Source organism: Anguilla anguilla, chromosome 15 (assembly GCF_013347855.1).
Source record: "Anguilla anguilla isolate fAngAng1 chromosome 15, fAngAng1.pri, whole genome shotgun sequence".
Lineage (NCBI taxonomy): Eukaryota > Metazoa > Chordata > Actinopteri > Anguilliformes > Anguillidae > Anguilla > Anguilla anguilla.
In genome coordinates this window covers 29,129,050-29,145,653 of record NC_049215.1, presented here as the reverse complement: position 1 = coordinate 29,145,653, position 16,604 = coordinate 29,129,050, and the positions used below count along the sequence as shown (strand labels likewise).

The 16,604-nt window shown below is 48.6% G+C and overlaps 1 protein-coding gene across 2 annotated transcripts in view; it reads right to left on the bottom strand.

The window, feature by feature from the left end:
- nme7 (NME/NM23 family member 7) overlaps positions 1-16,604 on the bottom strand; it is a 46,827-nt gene that overhangs the window by 24,226 nt on the left and 5,997 nt on the right. For both annotated transcript variants that reach the window (XM_035393831.1, XM_035393832.1), the window contains exons 4-7: positions 15,187-15,297; positions 12,237-12,287; positions 11,280-11,487; positions 10,684-10,789 (exon numbers count right to left, since the gene is read on the bottom strand). In XM_035393831.1, coding sequence (XP_035249722.1) covers positions 10,684-10,789; positions 11,280-11,487; positions 12,237-12,287; positions 15,187-15,297 — 476 coding nt within the window. The remainder of the gene's footprint in view (positions 1-10,683; positions 10,790-11,279; positions 11,488-12,236; positions 12,288-15,186; positions 15,298-16,604) is intronic.

Here is a 16,604-nt window from a genome sequence, read left to right as displayed (position 1 = left end):
GCACCCGTGTGTCTTCTGCATTATGCCCCATCTAGCCAATTACTCATCTAGAGGCCGCGAAGACTGAAAAGCACAGCAGATTTCCCCTTGTGGGATCAACAAAACGGCAACACGTGGTGATTCAGGCACGTTCACTTGTACTTCAGAAGCTAGAGCACCAAAATAAGCGGTCCAAGAACATTTTAGGTCAAGATTTTCACACGACACCAGCATCTTCTCCTTCACCACCAGACCCATCTTTAACATCACGAGCATCCATCACTGTCCAGTGCACTCACAGCAAAATGTTCAATATTATATCAACTCTTACAGAGCACATATAGTCCCCATTACACTCATATGTACTCTGTCAGAGTTGAATTAACACCGGACATTTTACTGTGCTGGTATGACTGCAGAAATAGATCAATAAGAGGTCTGGTTTGTGTGGGCGTGGCCTGAGGCTGTGTGTTTATTTTACATGCTTTATTTTTTTATTGATCGCAGGTCCGTTGTTACGGTAGTTACATTTCTTATTATTAATGTGGCTCGCCTTAATAAAAGCACGACCACGGGAAACGCTGATTTGACAAATTTGCCCCCCCCCCCCCCCCCGGCTCATTCACATTCACGGCGCGGCCCAATTTTACAGACCCCCCCGGAGGCCCCACACAGGTCTTTAAGAACAATGTTCCTTCGATAAAAATAACAAAACAATCAGTCTTACCCTGACAGTTACGCCCAGGGCATGCCTGCGGTTCAGCAGTACAATATGAAAATGAAACATATATATACCGAAGAAACTTCCACAGCAGACATACTTTCCTTCCACATCCAGCATCTCACAAAGCAGCGGGTATTTATTTAATACAAAATTGAGCTTGTGCTTCAATTTCAGAAAGAAATGCCGGAAAATAAACATCTGACTGCTGTGTGAAGGCTCTAATACAACACAGAGAATACTGAGAAATTGAAGTCGGAAGTTTGAATTAGCAATTTAGCACAGGAGTCTTTACATTTTGTTGCTTCAAACATTTCAAATCTACATACAGTATCCTACTGCATACAGTAAAACCTATATGTATGTGTGTATGTACAATAGTACATTATAAATAATATACATGATAAATAAGAATAGGAGATGGGTCCTGATAATAATATAATTAATTATGTCCTGCAAACATGCTTATACATCATAAAAGATCTATTTTTAACATTACAAGATTCAAATTCATAAATAATGCAAGAAACAAGAATTAGCTAGTAAAAATAGGCATGGCTATTAATCCTTTCAAAAACCAGTAGGAAAGAGAGGATAAAATATAAAAGGATCTGTAGGTGCGATTAAAGTACAGATTTCCACACCTGCTTGGGCCCGATTAGTCTGTGAAAGAGCTTAAGTAGCGCGCATGAGAAAAGGACTTCATGAGCGAACAACACAGCACAGAAACACCTCCCACAATGCACGCTGTTCTTCAGTTTCAAGTGTTTAAGCAAGTGCTCGACGTTGTCAGCAAGTGCTCATTTTATCGTTATCGTAAAATGATGAGTTTGGTAATTGCAGGAGTACTTAATGGATCTAGCTCAGATCTAATTACTAAAAAATACTGTGATAAAACTGAACAGAGGCTTCAGTATACTGTGACAGGAATATTCTGCAGTTTCTGACTAGTTTTCCATGTTTGTAATAAAGTTCACTGCTATCATTGTCCGTCTGGTGCCAAAGAAAGTTTCAAGGAAAAAGCACAGCCCAACACAAACTTGGGGTAGGTCTCAGATACGGGTCTTTTGGAACCAATAGTAGACAACCAATTAGGCACTATTTCTACTAACAAAAAAACATTACTTAAAATAATATAGGCACTATAATCAGGGGGCCAATCATGGAACACATGATTGGCCCCTTGATGGCCGTCGATAACCGACTCCGTTAAGGAAGAAAGAGCCATTACTCTGCTACTTCTAGTAGCGCAATACATATCAATGGGGCCCCAAAATAATAATTGAATTTCTACACACAAAAATACAAACTGGTCCAACAAGGAACAAAACACTACTATGACTAACCTAATTAACCTATCAGATCAGTGAGTGTGGGTTGCAACATTTTACTGACTGATAACACTGCTCAGCAATAACATTACATAGAACAGAACTGAACTTATTTACAGAGAGCGAACGGTGTGAACCGCAAGCAGGTGGCTAATCTGTCACCCTGCTGGGCGTGTGCGCTGCGTCTTCTGAAAACTGAAAGGACAGGAGTGTCCTGCCAGTTCTGATAACGGCTGGCAGAGAGCACTTCAATGGAAAAAGCAGCCTTTGATCGGCGCTGGAGTAGTAAATCCGCCTCCGTAACGTCTGCTCTGAGCAAAGTGCAAAGGAAAATGAGCCCAGCACAGCACACGTGAAGGACCCAGGACTTCACACCGCACGAGAGGTTACAGCAGAATCATCAGCGTGTAAGATGTGCTTTAATTAACATCCCAGCAAACTGCGATTTTTCTTTTTACGTGAATAACGAATTCAAGCTAATGTAAAACTAAGCATTTCTCATTACTGAACATTTCACTATTTTCATATTTGAAAAACATTTTTTCCCTTCTAAAATGTAACTCGCATTCCCCACACAGTTTATGCCATGATTCATATTCATATTCATCCCCTTCTAGTGATTCTTCATGCAGAGCAAAAAAGAAAAAAAAAAAATTCTTTATCTGAGTAAAAATAATTGTGGATCCCACTGAGCCGCTGCACTGTTGCTGAGACACACGGGGGCCTGGGAGTGCTGCAGGAATGACAGAGCCACACGGGTTCCACCAGGGTATCGCCTTCCACTGGGAACAGGACTGCGTGGCACTGCGTGGCCCAGCACAGCACAGCCCAGCACGGGCTCTCCAGCGTATCGCCTTCCACAACGAACAGGACTGCGTGGCTCAGTGTGGCCCAGTGTGGCCCAGCACAGCCCAGTGCGGGCTCTCCAGTGTATCGCCTTCCACTGGGAACAGGACTGCGTGGCTCAGTGTGGCTCAGTGTGGCCCAGTGTGGCCCAGTGTGGCCCAGCACAGCCCAGTGCGGGCTCTCCAGTGTATCGCCTTCCACTGGGAACAGGACTGCGCGGCCCAGCATGGCCCAGCAAAGCCCAGCGCGGCCCGGCGTGGTCCAGCGCGGGTTTCACCAGTGTAAGAAATCTGTCTCTGATGCCAATATGCCTGCTGGCCACACATTCCCTTGATCTTATCATTATCACAATACAGTTGGTACAATGGTAGAATAGCGACCGGGAGTGAGAGATTGGGAACCATTCAAGTCAACAGACGTGCTAATTCAATCACAACAGGACAGCCAATACACTATGGCCTAATTGATAGATGTTACAAGTACTGACTACATCCGTCTTGGTATGTGTATTCAACACTCCTGATCAAAGCTTCGAAAACAAATAAGAAGCAGCCTCTGGAAAGGTTCGTGGTTCAGTCTGACTCTGTTGAATCCAAGGTGTCATTTGTGCGTTTTGTCACTGCCGGTATTGGAAATAAACGTTCGAGAGACGTCCTTTTTTCCTTACACCAGCGTATCGCCTTCCACTGGGAACAGGACTGCATGGCCCAGCACAGCGAGCCCTCCAGCTGTTCACTTTCCCATGTAGAGTGGGTTCGCCTTACTGCGTTTGTTTTTCCACCCCAAGATCGTGAGGCATTGAAAACCACATTAAGATCCTTATCGGGTTCACATGCAGCAGGGAGGACAGGGAGGGGAAACGCGGATGAGGCCAGAGTCCAGACAGGAGCTGCCCCATCAGTCTGACTGACGGGACGTACAGCCAACGAGCACAGCTACAGCTTTTTTAGCCTTCCAAAGGAGGATACTCTCCTTTTAGCCTAAGTTTGACCCAACACATTCCAGCACTCATCAAAGCAGCGATGGCCACACAGCTTGGTACAAACGCTACACCAGTTAAATTAACAAGAGTGGCCGTATCGTGTTCTAGTTAACGCTGTGCTTGTAATATAACGCTTGGTTTTATGTCTTCAACTAATACATCAGTACAAAACATCCTCCGGACATGTAATGGACACCCGGCAATGCAAACATTCCAAAGACGGACCGGAGCTATTTATAAAAGCGGGTATTTCCAGCCAGGCCTGGAGGATGAGCACGGGAGGATGAGCTGGACACTTCTTCAGGCATGCCTGGACTCTGTGGGGGCCACGCCTTCATCTGTCCATCGCATTCAGTGCATCCCCCCCCCCCCAAGACTGACGGCAAAGTCCCTCAGCTGCACCAACCCCCCCCCCCCCCCCCCCCCCCCCCCACTGCGTCATCTCAAAACTGCAGGTAGGCTTGTTGCTAGGCGATGGTGTCCTGGCTGCCTAGCAACAGAGGTTTCCCAATTCCTGTCCCTCAGATAAACGAGAGTGTGATTTTTTTTTCCATTGGTAGGGGACGTCACAGAGGAGGCGAGTACTATCCCGGGTGCACTGGTTCACCTCGGAGTGTAACCGGGAGGGACTTTGAGCCGGGCAGGGAACAGGTTAATGAGCACCACCTTCACGCCTGCAAGGCTCATCCATACACTATACTCTTTCTTGGCAAGAACAGTGAAAAGGTGAATGGTGCAACTAATCTGACCCTGTCTCTTAAAATAAACCTCTTTCTGGTTACTGCGTTTATACATTACTCAAGCCCGTATGATGTTTTTGACAAATGTGCAAAGCCTAGGATTGTGCCACAGTTTGAAATAGCCCTCTCATTCAGCAATTAAAATGTTCAAATGTACAAACAGATCAAAGTAAAACTGCTGAGCACTTCAAACTAATAAAACACAACAAACTATTTTTGGTTTATTGTTGAAAGAAGAACATTTGTGGCCAGCAGTAAACACAATTACCGTAGTTACTTGACTTGAAGCTTGAGCAAATGATTAGCAGGTAGCCTACTACAGGTAATGGTTTAACTGGGGTTTCACAGGATGCTGCACACTTTGCCCTCTTGCATTAAGGTTAAAGATAGGCCTCGCTCAGATTATGTTACAATGGGTTATCGCACTTCACCTTTTTCAATAGAGCACACCACTATTCTCTCCCTCCAAACACTCACAGCCACTCAGTTCCTTTCAGACAATTTGTGCAATTCCATTGCCTTCTGACACTTTCAATGTACTGGCAATAGGCATAAATGTGGGGCCTACATGTTGCAGAAAATCCAATTTAATCTAAATTCTGTATAAAATGGTGAATTTGTAAACGGTCCTGGGAAATATTTATACAGTCTTTTCCCGCTTCCCCTGGGAATCCTCTACGCCATTCTGATACCTCAGTCACCTTGTTTAACGACAGAGGTCAAAATGTACCAGGCCTGACATTCATTGGAATGTAATCGTCTGAAAGAATACAGAAATGCTGACTCAAGAAATGGTATTTTTGCTGTGAAACACCGCAAGAGGGCATTATTAGAAAACACGGGGTGAGCGGTGTCAAATTCTGATCACTATCACAGGGACTACAGAGCAGCCAGGGAACTGCATACACTACAGTCATTTCAGGTGAAGACTTTGCTCCAAGGTCACTTGGCTGTATGCCCGCTGCTACAGAAATATCACGTTATGAGGCCAAGCTAATAAAGCCTGCTTTCTAGTGAACGTCAGTCCCCCCCAGTAACTCCTCACGAGGGCCTCCTGGAGTAGCAGCTGTTTATTATTAGGAGAACAGGTTCCCCCCATGGCACACGCTCTGCACACCGTCAGTTAGGAGTATGAAAATAGCGATCGCTGTCTTACATCATGAACCAAATGATCTCTTTGACTCAATAACACATTTATCTCCACGGGGCAAAGACGTCCAATGCACTATGACAAGTGCATGGCCTGGCACAAAGGCTTAGCTTTAATAATACCGTGCACCTGCTTAATTTGACGTTTTCCAACAGATCTTCTATGACGCGGTTACTGCAATATTGCCCAGGAGCACGTCACGGTGAAGCAGTGACACTCCTGAAGCAGCTCGCAAACTAAATCCCACAGGACACAAAATGGGTTTCACTGGCACAACATTACTTCGGTTGGCCAGCTGAACACTGCTGAAATGCACACTGTGCAAAGAGAAATAACTAAAGCATCTGTAACTCTACACTGTATAATTCACTGCCAACACACGCTTCACGTGTCTCTATGTCACAGCCTAATTACTGTGCTGTTTTCCATCAGCGAGAGCTGCGAACAGAACATGCCCATTGAGGATATTAAAGCAGCTCTCTCTGTCTTAGAACCTCAACAAAGCACTTCAGAATCCTTCCTTCTGCATCTTAGTCTCTCGCCACCAGAAGCATAAAACATCTCAGCCAAACCTGTTCTGTTACTGGCAATGACATCGGCTCAAACAGGCACACAAGCTCGTATCTTAAGCTGAAGCTGTCACCTTCACCTTAAGCCGAGAAGGTTCTAGCGTTTAACATCTGAGAGCCAGACATCATGACTGATGACATACCCTACTTAGTTCTTAATGGCGTATGGTACATATGCCAAAGGAAAGAGAAGCGAGCTGCTTGTCGTTCTTGGTTAGTGAATGACCGAGGAGATGCTGTCCAAAGCACAGCTGACTCCAGACACCACACCAGACAGCTCGCCTTGCCTTTTCCTCAGCAGTGTGGTGCTGCCGGTCTGCGGTCCCAGACCGACAGAAGGAGCCTTGATAAGCTTCAGAAGGGTGGTTCCGGGTGACACCTGCTCTGGTGTCTGCCAGACATCACCCTGCCCCTTATCCAGGTTCTACCACCGGAATATGGAGCCCACTAACAGTAGTGAGCTAAGCATGGCGGTCTGCTCATCACCATCATAATGACTGCGGGACCCAGCTGGTGAGGGTTAGTTCATCAGCACTGGACCTGTACAATGTTAAAAGATGGACTTGGACACAGGCTGCTCAGTAGCAGATGTTCGTTTAAGATGGGCAGTGACGATGGCGGTGTTAATGCCTTAAAAATGCTTTTTTTCACATGATAAAATGAAAAATGATACGTTAGCAGTCGGCTGCTACAGAACTGCAGTTACACACATGAATCGTTTTTTCGTTCTGATATCAATTCAGTAATGAAGACTTAAAATGCACACAGATTCATAACTAGAGAAGGGCAGTGAACTTCAAATTACGAACATGGTGCATTGCATTTTTCTATTATTTAAATGAACAAATCTTGAAATGGGAAGACAATTCCCTGAAATAACCTGAAAGGATTAAGCCAATAGTAGGGGGTACAGTTAAACCTCAGTAGGCTAATTAATTATACATTGTTGTGCTTTCTGCAGGATATGTGCTATTATTTGCAGCTTTTATCAGTAACCCACAGAGATCCCATAATCAAAATATAATCCAGGCTCCAATCCTCTTTGAATTATCACTTGGCACACTTTATTCTGCAAGCACGCTGGCAGTGAAATAGAGTAGTGTGTGTGTCAGTGCGTGTGCGTATGTGTGTGTGTCTGTGTCTGTGCCTGTGTGTGTGTGTGTGTGTGTGTGTGTGTAAATGTGTATGCATGTGTGTATGTGTGTGACTGTGTGTGTGCATGTGAGTGTGTGCTGTGTGTGTGCGTGTGCGTGTGTGTGTGTCTGCGTCTGCGTGTGTGTGTGTGTGTGTGTGTGTGTGCGTGTGGATGTGCCTGTGTGAGTGTGTGTGTGCGTATGAGTGTGAGTGTGTGTGTGTGTGTGGATGTGCCTGTGTGAGTGTGTGTGTGCGTATGAGTGTGAGTGTGTGTGTGTGTGTGCGTACGCTACAAGCCCTCTGCAGGGACCTGCCGGGTTGGTGACTCACACAGTCAGTGCATATGGCAGGCGATTAATGAGCAAGTGCGCTAATAGCTACCATCGCTAGCGGTTCATAAAAGAGCCCTATTTTCCATCTGCCGGCAGTTCACTGCAGCCAGCTCCCACAGTGCACTGCCCTTTCATCACACAAAGTACAGAGCCTATCTGTACAGGGCGCAAAGTAACACCCTGCTTCAGAGGCACAACAAAAACAGCCCTTCTGCCGGCTACACAAATCACGCATTACTGGACTATTACGTTAGACTGAATGAAGTCACTTATGAGTGCACACATCCGTCCGTCCATCCATCCATTATCTATACCCACTTATCCTGGTCAGGGAGGGGGGGGGCTGGAGCCTATCCCAGCGTGCATTGGGCGAGAGGCAGGAATACACCCTGGAAAGGCCGCCAATCTATCTTCGCTGCCATACAGATTTACAATTACTTCATGTCCGGAGTTTGGATTGAGTGTCATTAAGTGTTAATCATAGACATTCTGCTGACACCACCCTCACTAGATTACTTTGCTGCGGATGCATAAAATGCGGATGTTTTTTAAAATGCCATTCGGAAACCCAGCATGGACATGCCTGCAGCAAGACAGGCCAAATACCTGCAGGACAGTCTGAAAATTTACCAGCAAGAGTTACTCGCCTGCAAGAAAAAAAAATTCTCCAGCAAGGCAAGGCTGCCGTGGCTAGTCCTTTCAAAGTGACCTGCTGAAACCTGACGAAAAAGCATGAAACACAAGCTAAAACCTTGAACGCACACAAAACCCACTCTTGGTGACAAACAGGATCCGTTTCATGAACCGTCGTTTGCGGTGCCATATGACAGACGCCTCGACCTCTTACAGCTGTGCTAATTAGCATGCTCGCGCGTCCCGCAGTGTTTGAGAATCTGCGAGGATACGGCGGCGCGCTGAGCGATCTGTAATGTGCTGAGAGCTACAGGATTTTCATGTTCTCTCAGCGCACCGCCTCGTCAGCGATTCTGAATCGAGGGAAATCGTTTGTTTGGTTTTCATTAAACGGCGCGCGCTGCGCGTAGGACCGCTGCGCGTAGGACCGCTGCGCGTAGGACCGCTGTGCGTAGGACCGCTGTGCAGCACAGCGTGCAGCGGAGAAAATCCCGGGCCGTTCTGAGGAAGGCCTGACCCTCGCTGCACTGCGACCTCTCCAGGACAGAGACGCAGCACAGCACGGCAGGGCCCAGAGCAGCGGGAGAATCACAGGTGAGCCTCAGAGGTGCGCTTTGAGGGGACGTGAGGAGGATGAGCACAGGGGCTGGGGGGCAGAGGAGCAGGGGCAGGGGGGCAGGGGAGCAGGGGCAGGGGGGGCAGAGAGGCAGAGAGGCAGAGAGGCAGAGGGGCTGGGGGGCAGGGGGGCAGGGGGGCAGAAGGGCAGGGGGAGAGGGGCAGGGGGGGCAGAGGGGGCAGAGTGGCAGAGGGGCAGAGGGGCTGGGGGGCAGGGGGGCAGAAGGGCAGGGGGAGAGGGGCAGGGGGGGCAGAGAGGCAGAGGGGTAGAAGGGCAGAGGGGTAGGGTGGCAGGGGGCAGACGAGCAGAGGGGCAGAGGGGCAGGGGGCAGAGTTTCCCCCCCCCCCCATCCTCCCCCCGCCCTCGCTGCTGCACGTCCGCCCGTTTCAGGGGGCTGGAGGGGGGGGGTTGTGCAGGTTTCACAGGCCAGAGCCCGGGGGCACGCCCAGAGAACAGGGATCAGGCTGGGGATTTGGGAAAAATCCCAAGAGACAGAGAGTTACGCATGCCGGGACCGAGGCAGACACAACACGGGCCGGACAGGAGCAGAGAGGGGAAAACAGAGATGTCTATGAGAGGAAACGGACACAGGGGAGGGGATGGCAATGCAAAAAGCCCTGCCACAAACATACAGGCCACTCCCCCCGCAGTACTGCCTTCAACCAACTATCCAGGCCTGAAATGAAAAGCCTACACACACACTGTCTACACAATCAAAAGAATCTCAACAATGACGAGGCCAGCAAATGAAAGTAATGTGATAACAATAATCTGACATTATCAGCCCTTTCAATCTCTCCAATGAATTACAGCAAATCCATCACGGAAAGCTCAAATGTGTGACGGGCGGAGGCCACAATGGGCTCTTTCAAGAGGGTGGCTGAGCGGGAGAGGACCCCGTGCCTCAGGACTTAACGGCAGTGCCGCCGAGTTTGACTCGAGCGGAAAATTACAGCCAGTGTTCTGAGCGCACAGACACAATGGCAGGCGATGAGAACGGCAGCGGGGATTATTAGTGTCCTGCGTCTGACAGCACAGGCCCACTGAAGCACACGCCCACTGAAGCACAGGCCCAGTGAAGCACAGGCCCAGTGAAGCACAGGCCCAGTGAAGCACAGGCTCAGTGAAGCACAGGCTCAGTGAAGCACAGGCCCACTGAAGCACAGGCTCAGTGAAGTGCAGCCCAGACAAGCACAGGCCCAGAGAAGCACAGGCCCAGTGAAGCACAGGCCCAGACAAGCACAGGCCCAGTGAAGCGCAGGCCCAGTGAAGCGCAGGCCCAGTGAAGTGCAGGCCCAGTGAAGTGCAGGCCCAGTGAAGTGCAGGCCCAGTGAAGCACAGGCTCAGTGAAGCGCAGGCCCAGTGAAGCACAGGCCCAGTGAAGTGCAGGCCCAGTGAAGCACAGGCTCAGAGAAGCGCAGGCCCAGAGAAGCGCAGGCCCAGAGAAGCACAGGCTCAGAGAAGCGCAGGCCCAGAGAAGCACAGGCCCAGTGAAGTGCAGGCCCAGTGAAGCTCAGGCCCAGAGAAGCACAGGCTCAGTGAAGCACAGGCCCAGAGAAGCACAGGCCCAGAGAAGCACAGGCCCAGTGGAGCACAGGCAGGAGACCGCAGAGCCCGGCAGAGAGGGGGGATCTGAGCAGCGTACGCTACCTTCTGAGATGGCGTGCGGCTTGATGATGCAGCACGTGCAGTCCGCACACTTTGCCGTGCTGGGGGGGCCACCGCTCGTGGTAGAGGGGAAGAAAAACTCCAACTCCTGCAAGGTAAAGGTAAAAAAACACAGAACCTGCTCACAAAACGTACAGCTTGTCTTCCCTGGTAGTACAAAGGGGGATACATATGCATATATATTCCTCACTCGAACTGATCCCTGTGTTATACATCCTGTATACCCTTTTTAACAGGTTATATTCTCAAAAATGTACTCTCCTCCCCTGTACCCTTGTGTTTTGGCAACAACCCGCTCTTCATTCTCAAGGTGCCGTGTTGAGCTCCACCCAGGAAGTGGCAGAGAATGAGGCTTTCTCTGACCAGAAACAGTTCAGAATGTTCCAGAAACCCAAACCACCGCTTGAGAGGTGAGAGAATGAGGTGCTCTCTGACCAGAAACAGTTTAGAATGTTCCAGAAACCCAAACCACCACCTGAGAGGTGAGAGAATGAGGCTTTCTCTGAGCAGAAACAGTTTAGAATGTTCCAGAAACCCAAACCACCGACTGTGAGGTGAGCGGAGGGAGCTCTGCCTACCCTCGCCGCCGACGCCAGCGAGTCGGAGCCGTGGGCGGCGTTCTTGGTGCCGTCCGTGCCGAGCTGGGCCCGCAGGCTGCGCGGCGCGTCGGAGCGAGCCGCGGCGGAGTCCGTCGGGCCCAGGACCTTCCGCCAGGCCGACACCGCCTCGTCGCCCATGACCTCCATGGCAACGACCGGCCCGGAGGTCACAAACTGGACAAGGTTACTGCGGACGAGAGACACATCACTCAAAATCCAGCGTCCAATCAGCAGCCATTCAGCATGAGAGCCAGTCAAGGGTGTGAAACTGTTAGGTAACTCATTACATTGCCTCACAACAGGATACACTCACTCTCCACTAAGTGACCCTTGACCAGGCCAGATTTATTTCCTAATAAGCAATACCTTATGAAGGACATACATACAAAATTACTTATCTAGGGAGGTAAAGCCACATAAACTGGGCTTGGATTCAAATATTTTTGTCACAGTTAAAATGTTAGTGAATGCAGATTTCTTAAATCACGAACATGCCAGAAACACAAATATCAAGTGCGAACAATCACTGTATAAAACGTGAAGCTGTGGCATGCTCTCAACCAACGCCTGACTCACACAACGATGCCCACGATCTCAAAACCACAGGACACGCACATTAAGAGAGTGTGTGAGCTCTGCAGCGACGGGCTCTCTCTGTAACTGCAGCCCCTGTGTGTGTGTGTGTGTGTGTGTGTGTGTGGTTTTGGCAGCGTGTAGCTGCACAGCTTTCACACAGCGGCAGTTCTCAGGCTGCGAAACTTCTCCCGCTCAGACGTGCTGCAAAGTCACAGCAATGTCAGCGGGCTGCTGATGCCAGCGGCCGGCTTCCCAGAGTGGCCCCTCAGGGCCCCCCGTCTCCCGCCTCCGCCCGCCTCCGCCCGCCTCCGCCCGCGCGCGTCAGTCGTTCACGCACCGCGCCGAGCCGAGCGCACTCACTTGAAGAAAGGCTTTGACTGGTGTTCAGAGTAAAAGTCCGCTGCCTGCTTCCTGAAAGAGGCGGGAGAGAGAGAGAGAGAGGGGGAGAGAGAGAGAGAGAGAGAGAGAGAGAGAGAGAGGGGGAGGCGGTTAATGAGTGACGGGTCTGTGGCGGCCTGTCCCCTTCGGCGGCTACGGCAGCGCTGCGCCGGTCTCCAGCCTCTTCATCAGCGACGATGATGACGCTGCTGCTCCTTTCCCTTAACGAGAGAGAGAGCGGCCCCGTGCAGGTTCTGAGGAGTGAAGTTATTCTGGGACATCAGAACAAGAATGCTTTTTTCACATCTTATGTCATTAATCATTAGATTTTCTGAGTCTTCTTACTTAGCTTTTTCCCGAAGAAACTTAAGGACGCTATTTGACCCTGCAAATGCCACAATGTTATGTAACGATGCATCAGAGCTGGATGGTGGGTTAAGGATAAGCCACTAATTCACTGCACAGTGCATTCTGCAAGATACGAGTCCCATGAGAAGGGAAACTGCCATTGCGGCTGACCTGGTATTTTCACACGCACCATGCTCTGCACAATCCAGCTAAATTCATCTGCAGTCCCCAAACTCCTTCAAGGTTACTCAGAAGAATTATCATGGGAGAGTCCAAACAGCGCTGTCACGAATATTTAACCTTCTGAGAAAATGCAGCCCATGACAATGCTGTGGTTTCCTACAACCGCACAGATAGACATGGGAGGAGGGCTCCAGAAACACAACCTTATCAGACCATATGAACAGGGTGAAGAATCGCACCCCTGACACCTTCCGCTTATCACCACATTCCATCGCGGCTGCTTTTCACATCGGCTGTTCCAGACTCACCCGCAAACAGAGGGCCACACTGCCCATATCACCCTCCTGCAATCAGCAGTTTCCACGCAACGCACGACTGAACCGTCATTCTGCTGTTCGTATCGCAAAAGAGTACATTACACCTCACGTCAGATCAGCTTCATGGAAAATGGCTGGGATGAATTGACTCCACAGCCAGTACTTCCCACTGCATATTACAGTCTGTGACAGCATTTCCATAAGAAGGTCAAGGAACTGAATTTACTGATAAGAGCCGGTTCCAATTTCCATACACTGTAAAATCTCCTGGGGAGACACCTCTATAATTGCACATACCTATAGTGTTTAGCTGAGCAGAGCAGCAAGGCCTCATTGTTAAACTCAGCTCACGGTAGGTACTATCTGTCCAGTCCCGACAGCTTCAGCTTGCCTAATTTTAACGTTCATTCGGGAATTTGCTAGAATATCGACACTCACAATTCTTCAGTTTTCCTACTGTGACTGCCAATGTTTCTTGCAGTTAGCCACGCACATAAGAAACAAGCTACATTCTCAATAACGTTCAGTATGGCAGAGTTGAACGCGCACGTGGTTGGTATTTTCCTCACGTTGGTTCGAAATATGCACTGTGTACATTCCCTGTAGCCTTTAAGAAACGCTATGGGGGTGCTCTGGGCAACCCGTAGGGGGCAGTGTTGCTGAATGTGTATGTCTAGTCTCCTGAGGTGACGGATGAGTCAGTCTGCTGAGCAGAGGAGCCTGGGAGAACTGCAGAGCAATCCGCCGCGGATCGCCCCGGGGGGGGGGGACATCCGCTAAAAACGCCAGCCGCGTCCCGCAGCGCGCTCCGATCTGACACCGCCACTCGCCGTGACTCCGGGCTCCGCAGGAAAAAAACGCTGTCCTCATCCATTTCTCCTCCCGGACGCCGGGCCTACAGGAGGAGCCACAGTCTCTTCCTCTTTGAGCCGAAATGGAGTAATGCTGCCACCATCTGCTGTCGCCGTAAACAGGGACTGTTCCCCGGGCACACACGGCCTTACACGACATGCAAGCACGCCTGGGAAATTTTCTGGAATTAAATTCAAGAAACATTTTATTATTTTTTAGCTTTACTTCAGGGGAAAGCCTGATTAATGTTTTTGGAATGCGATATGCCCTGATGACCGCATAAGCAGAATATGCGCTTCCTCTCGTATTATGCAGTGCTGCTTCAGAAACGATGAGCTCCATGAGCGCGCTCAGAGTCTGCGGCTGTAATGAGATCACGCAGGACGGCCTCAGGCCCCAGGATGTGCTGCACGATCTCTATTCCATTTGCTGAAAATGTGAAAAGCAATTTCCGCTATGGTGCTTTTATAAAAAAAACAAACAAACAAAAGACATATCTGATATAACAAACAAAGTGTATTATTTCGCAAAAAAGTAATAGAAATAAGATAAGAAGATCAGACTCCAATAGTTTGAGATTGACTTTTTATTTGGTTTTTGCAGCGCAAATAAGCAGCATTTAATTCCACTGCGGTGCCACAAAAGCACATTCTACAGAATCGGGGCCTTCAGTGCCACGCGGTTTCCCGGGGCAACCGAAGCTACATCCCCCTACTTTTCACTTTGCTGGAGTCTGCTGGCATGAGGGTGACCCCATTTACGAGAGCCTAACGTTTGCCAGCGCCAGCGCGAGGAGCCGAACAGCATGTGGGACCGAGCGGCCATTTCACAGCCCGTCTCCGAGTGCTGCCAGCGTTTCACAGACACAAACAGACACAAAGCCGCGGCCGCTTGGAAGGACAGCGAGCAGACGCGCGCGGGCCGGGGGGGCCGGCCGAACGGCCTTTTAATGCACTCCTCTGCCAATGCCCCGCTCTACAACTCTTCTGATTCGCCCATGCAGGAGTCCATTTAAACACATAAACGTAGTATTTACTTAGACGCATAACCAAAATATATAAAAGGTTTTTTTTTAAAACAGGAAACACTGGGCACAACTGACAACTGATTTCTGTGTTATAACATTAATATGCAGATCAATGATTATATACTTAATGGTAGCAATTCAAATCAGGTGAATGCAGAGAAGTAAATTACTGGTAGCAATGAAATTTTAAAGGCTATTTTCTTACCACGATAGCTTTGTCATCTTGGCTTTTGTTACGAGCAGGTTTTCACTGTAAATCATCTGGATGATGTCACCAATCTTGGTCACAGCATCTGGCTTTATCATAGCGAGAGTTCTGGGGAAAAAAAAGGAGGTTATATGTCAAATTTATATCTCAAATGACTGCACATGATTAAAATGAGGTGTAGCAGGTACGCATGCATTCACTTGTGGGGGCTGAGGGGGGCTGGAACCCCCGGTGTACAGGAGAGACAGAGAAGAAAGGGAGGAAAGAGAGAGGAAGAGAGATAGAGAGAAAGAGGAAAGAGAGGGAGAGAAAGTGAGAGAGAGAGAAAGAGGGAGAGAGATTAAATGTTTAGTATTCATTGCAGGAACACGTTGGAGATGCAGAGTGTGAGTCGTGCTGATCAGACTGCAGCTCTGAACACAAATAAAAGCCTGTCATGGCCGTCACACACCAGCAATATTCTGCTCTGGGCAGAAAGGCAGCCAGCACACTGATACACGCACACACACATGCACACACACATACACACACACACGCGCACACACTCACACACACACACACATACTCACACACACACACACACACACTCATAATATTTATCAGCAGCTGCACCGCAAAGCAGCACTGCCTTTGCAAACAGCCACCTTAGAGGAGAGCAACCCAAACAACCCAATTAGCTACATGAAGCATCCTTCCTTCCAAACCCTCTGAGGCAGAGCCAGTGACCTTCTGTTTGCGTTCGGACGCAGATCCAGATTTTGCCCTAAGGCTGACTGAGAAAGAGCAATCTATGCAGATTCATGGATCGTGTTCACTTGTATGTCTGAGGTTATCACTGAGCTGTTTTCAAGTAAAGGTCGGTACACACTATACAGTTTGCGATTTGAATAGTTGTTAATGGATATTAAACATCAGAATTCTGACTGATTACTTGCCAAAAACACCTATCAGGAGGAGGGATATGTGGCCAGCATCCAATGAAGAGCAATCCTTCATTAGCACACAATCATGTGAGCACTTATTCAAAGCTACAAACAATGACAAAAATACGGAATGAATAATGTAGTGCTTTACGAAGGATTCTACCAGGCACAGTTAATTTACAGCAAGGCATACCATCAAGGTATGGGTAGAGAACACAGACTCTACCCCAATTCTGCTCTGGTCCAGTCCTTAAGTGTGCCACTGTCGCTAGAAAATAGCGAAAAACTAGTATTGTTTATTGTTCATACAAAAGACAGACAACAGCTTTAGCTAATCATCACAATCTAGTTTTTTTTTTAGCTTTTGACCTAAAAAAGAAAGATTATTGAAATATTGGCAGCACTGAAACATTTGCAATGTTTAGAAATATTAGCATTGGAAATTTGTTTAAATGTATAATGTATAAGTGGCTGACATGTCCCATTAAAAAG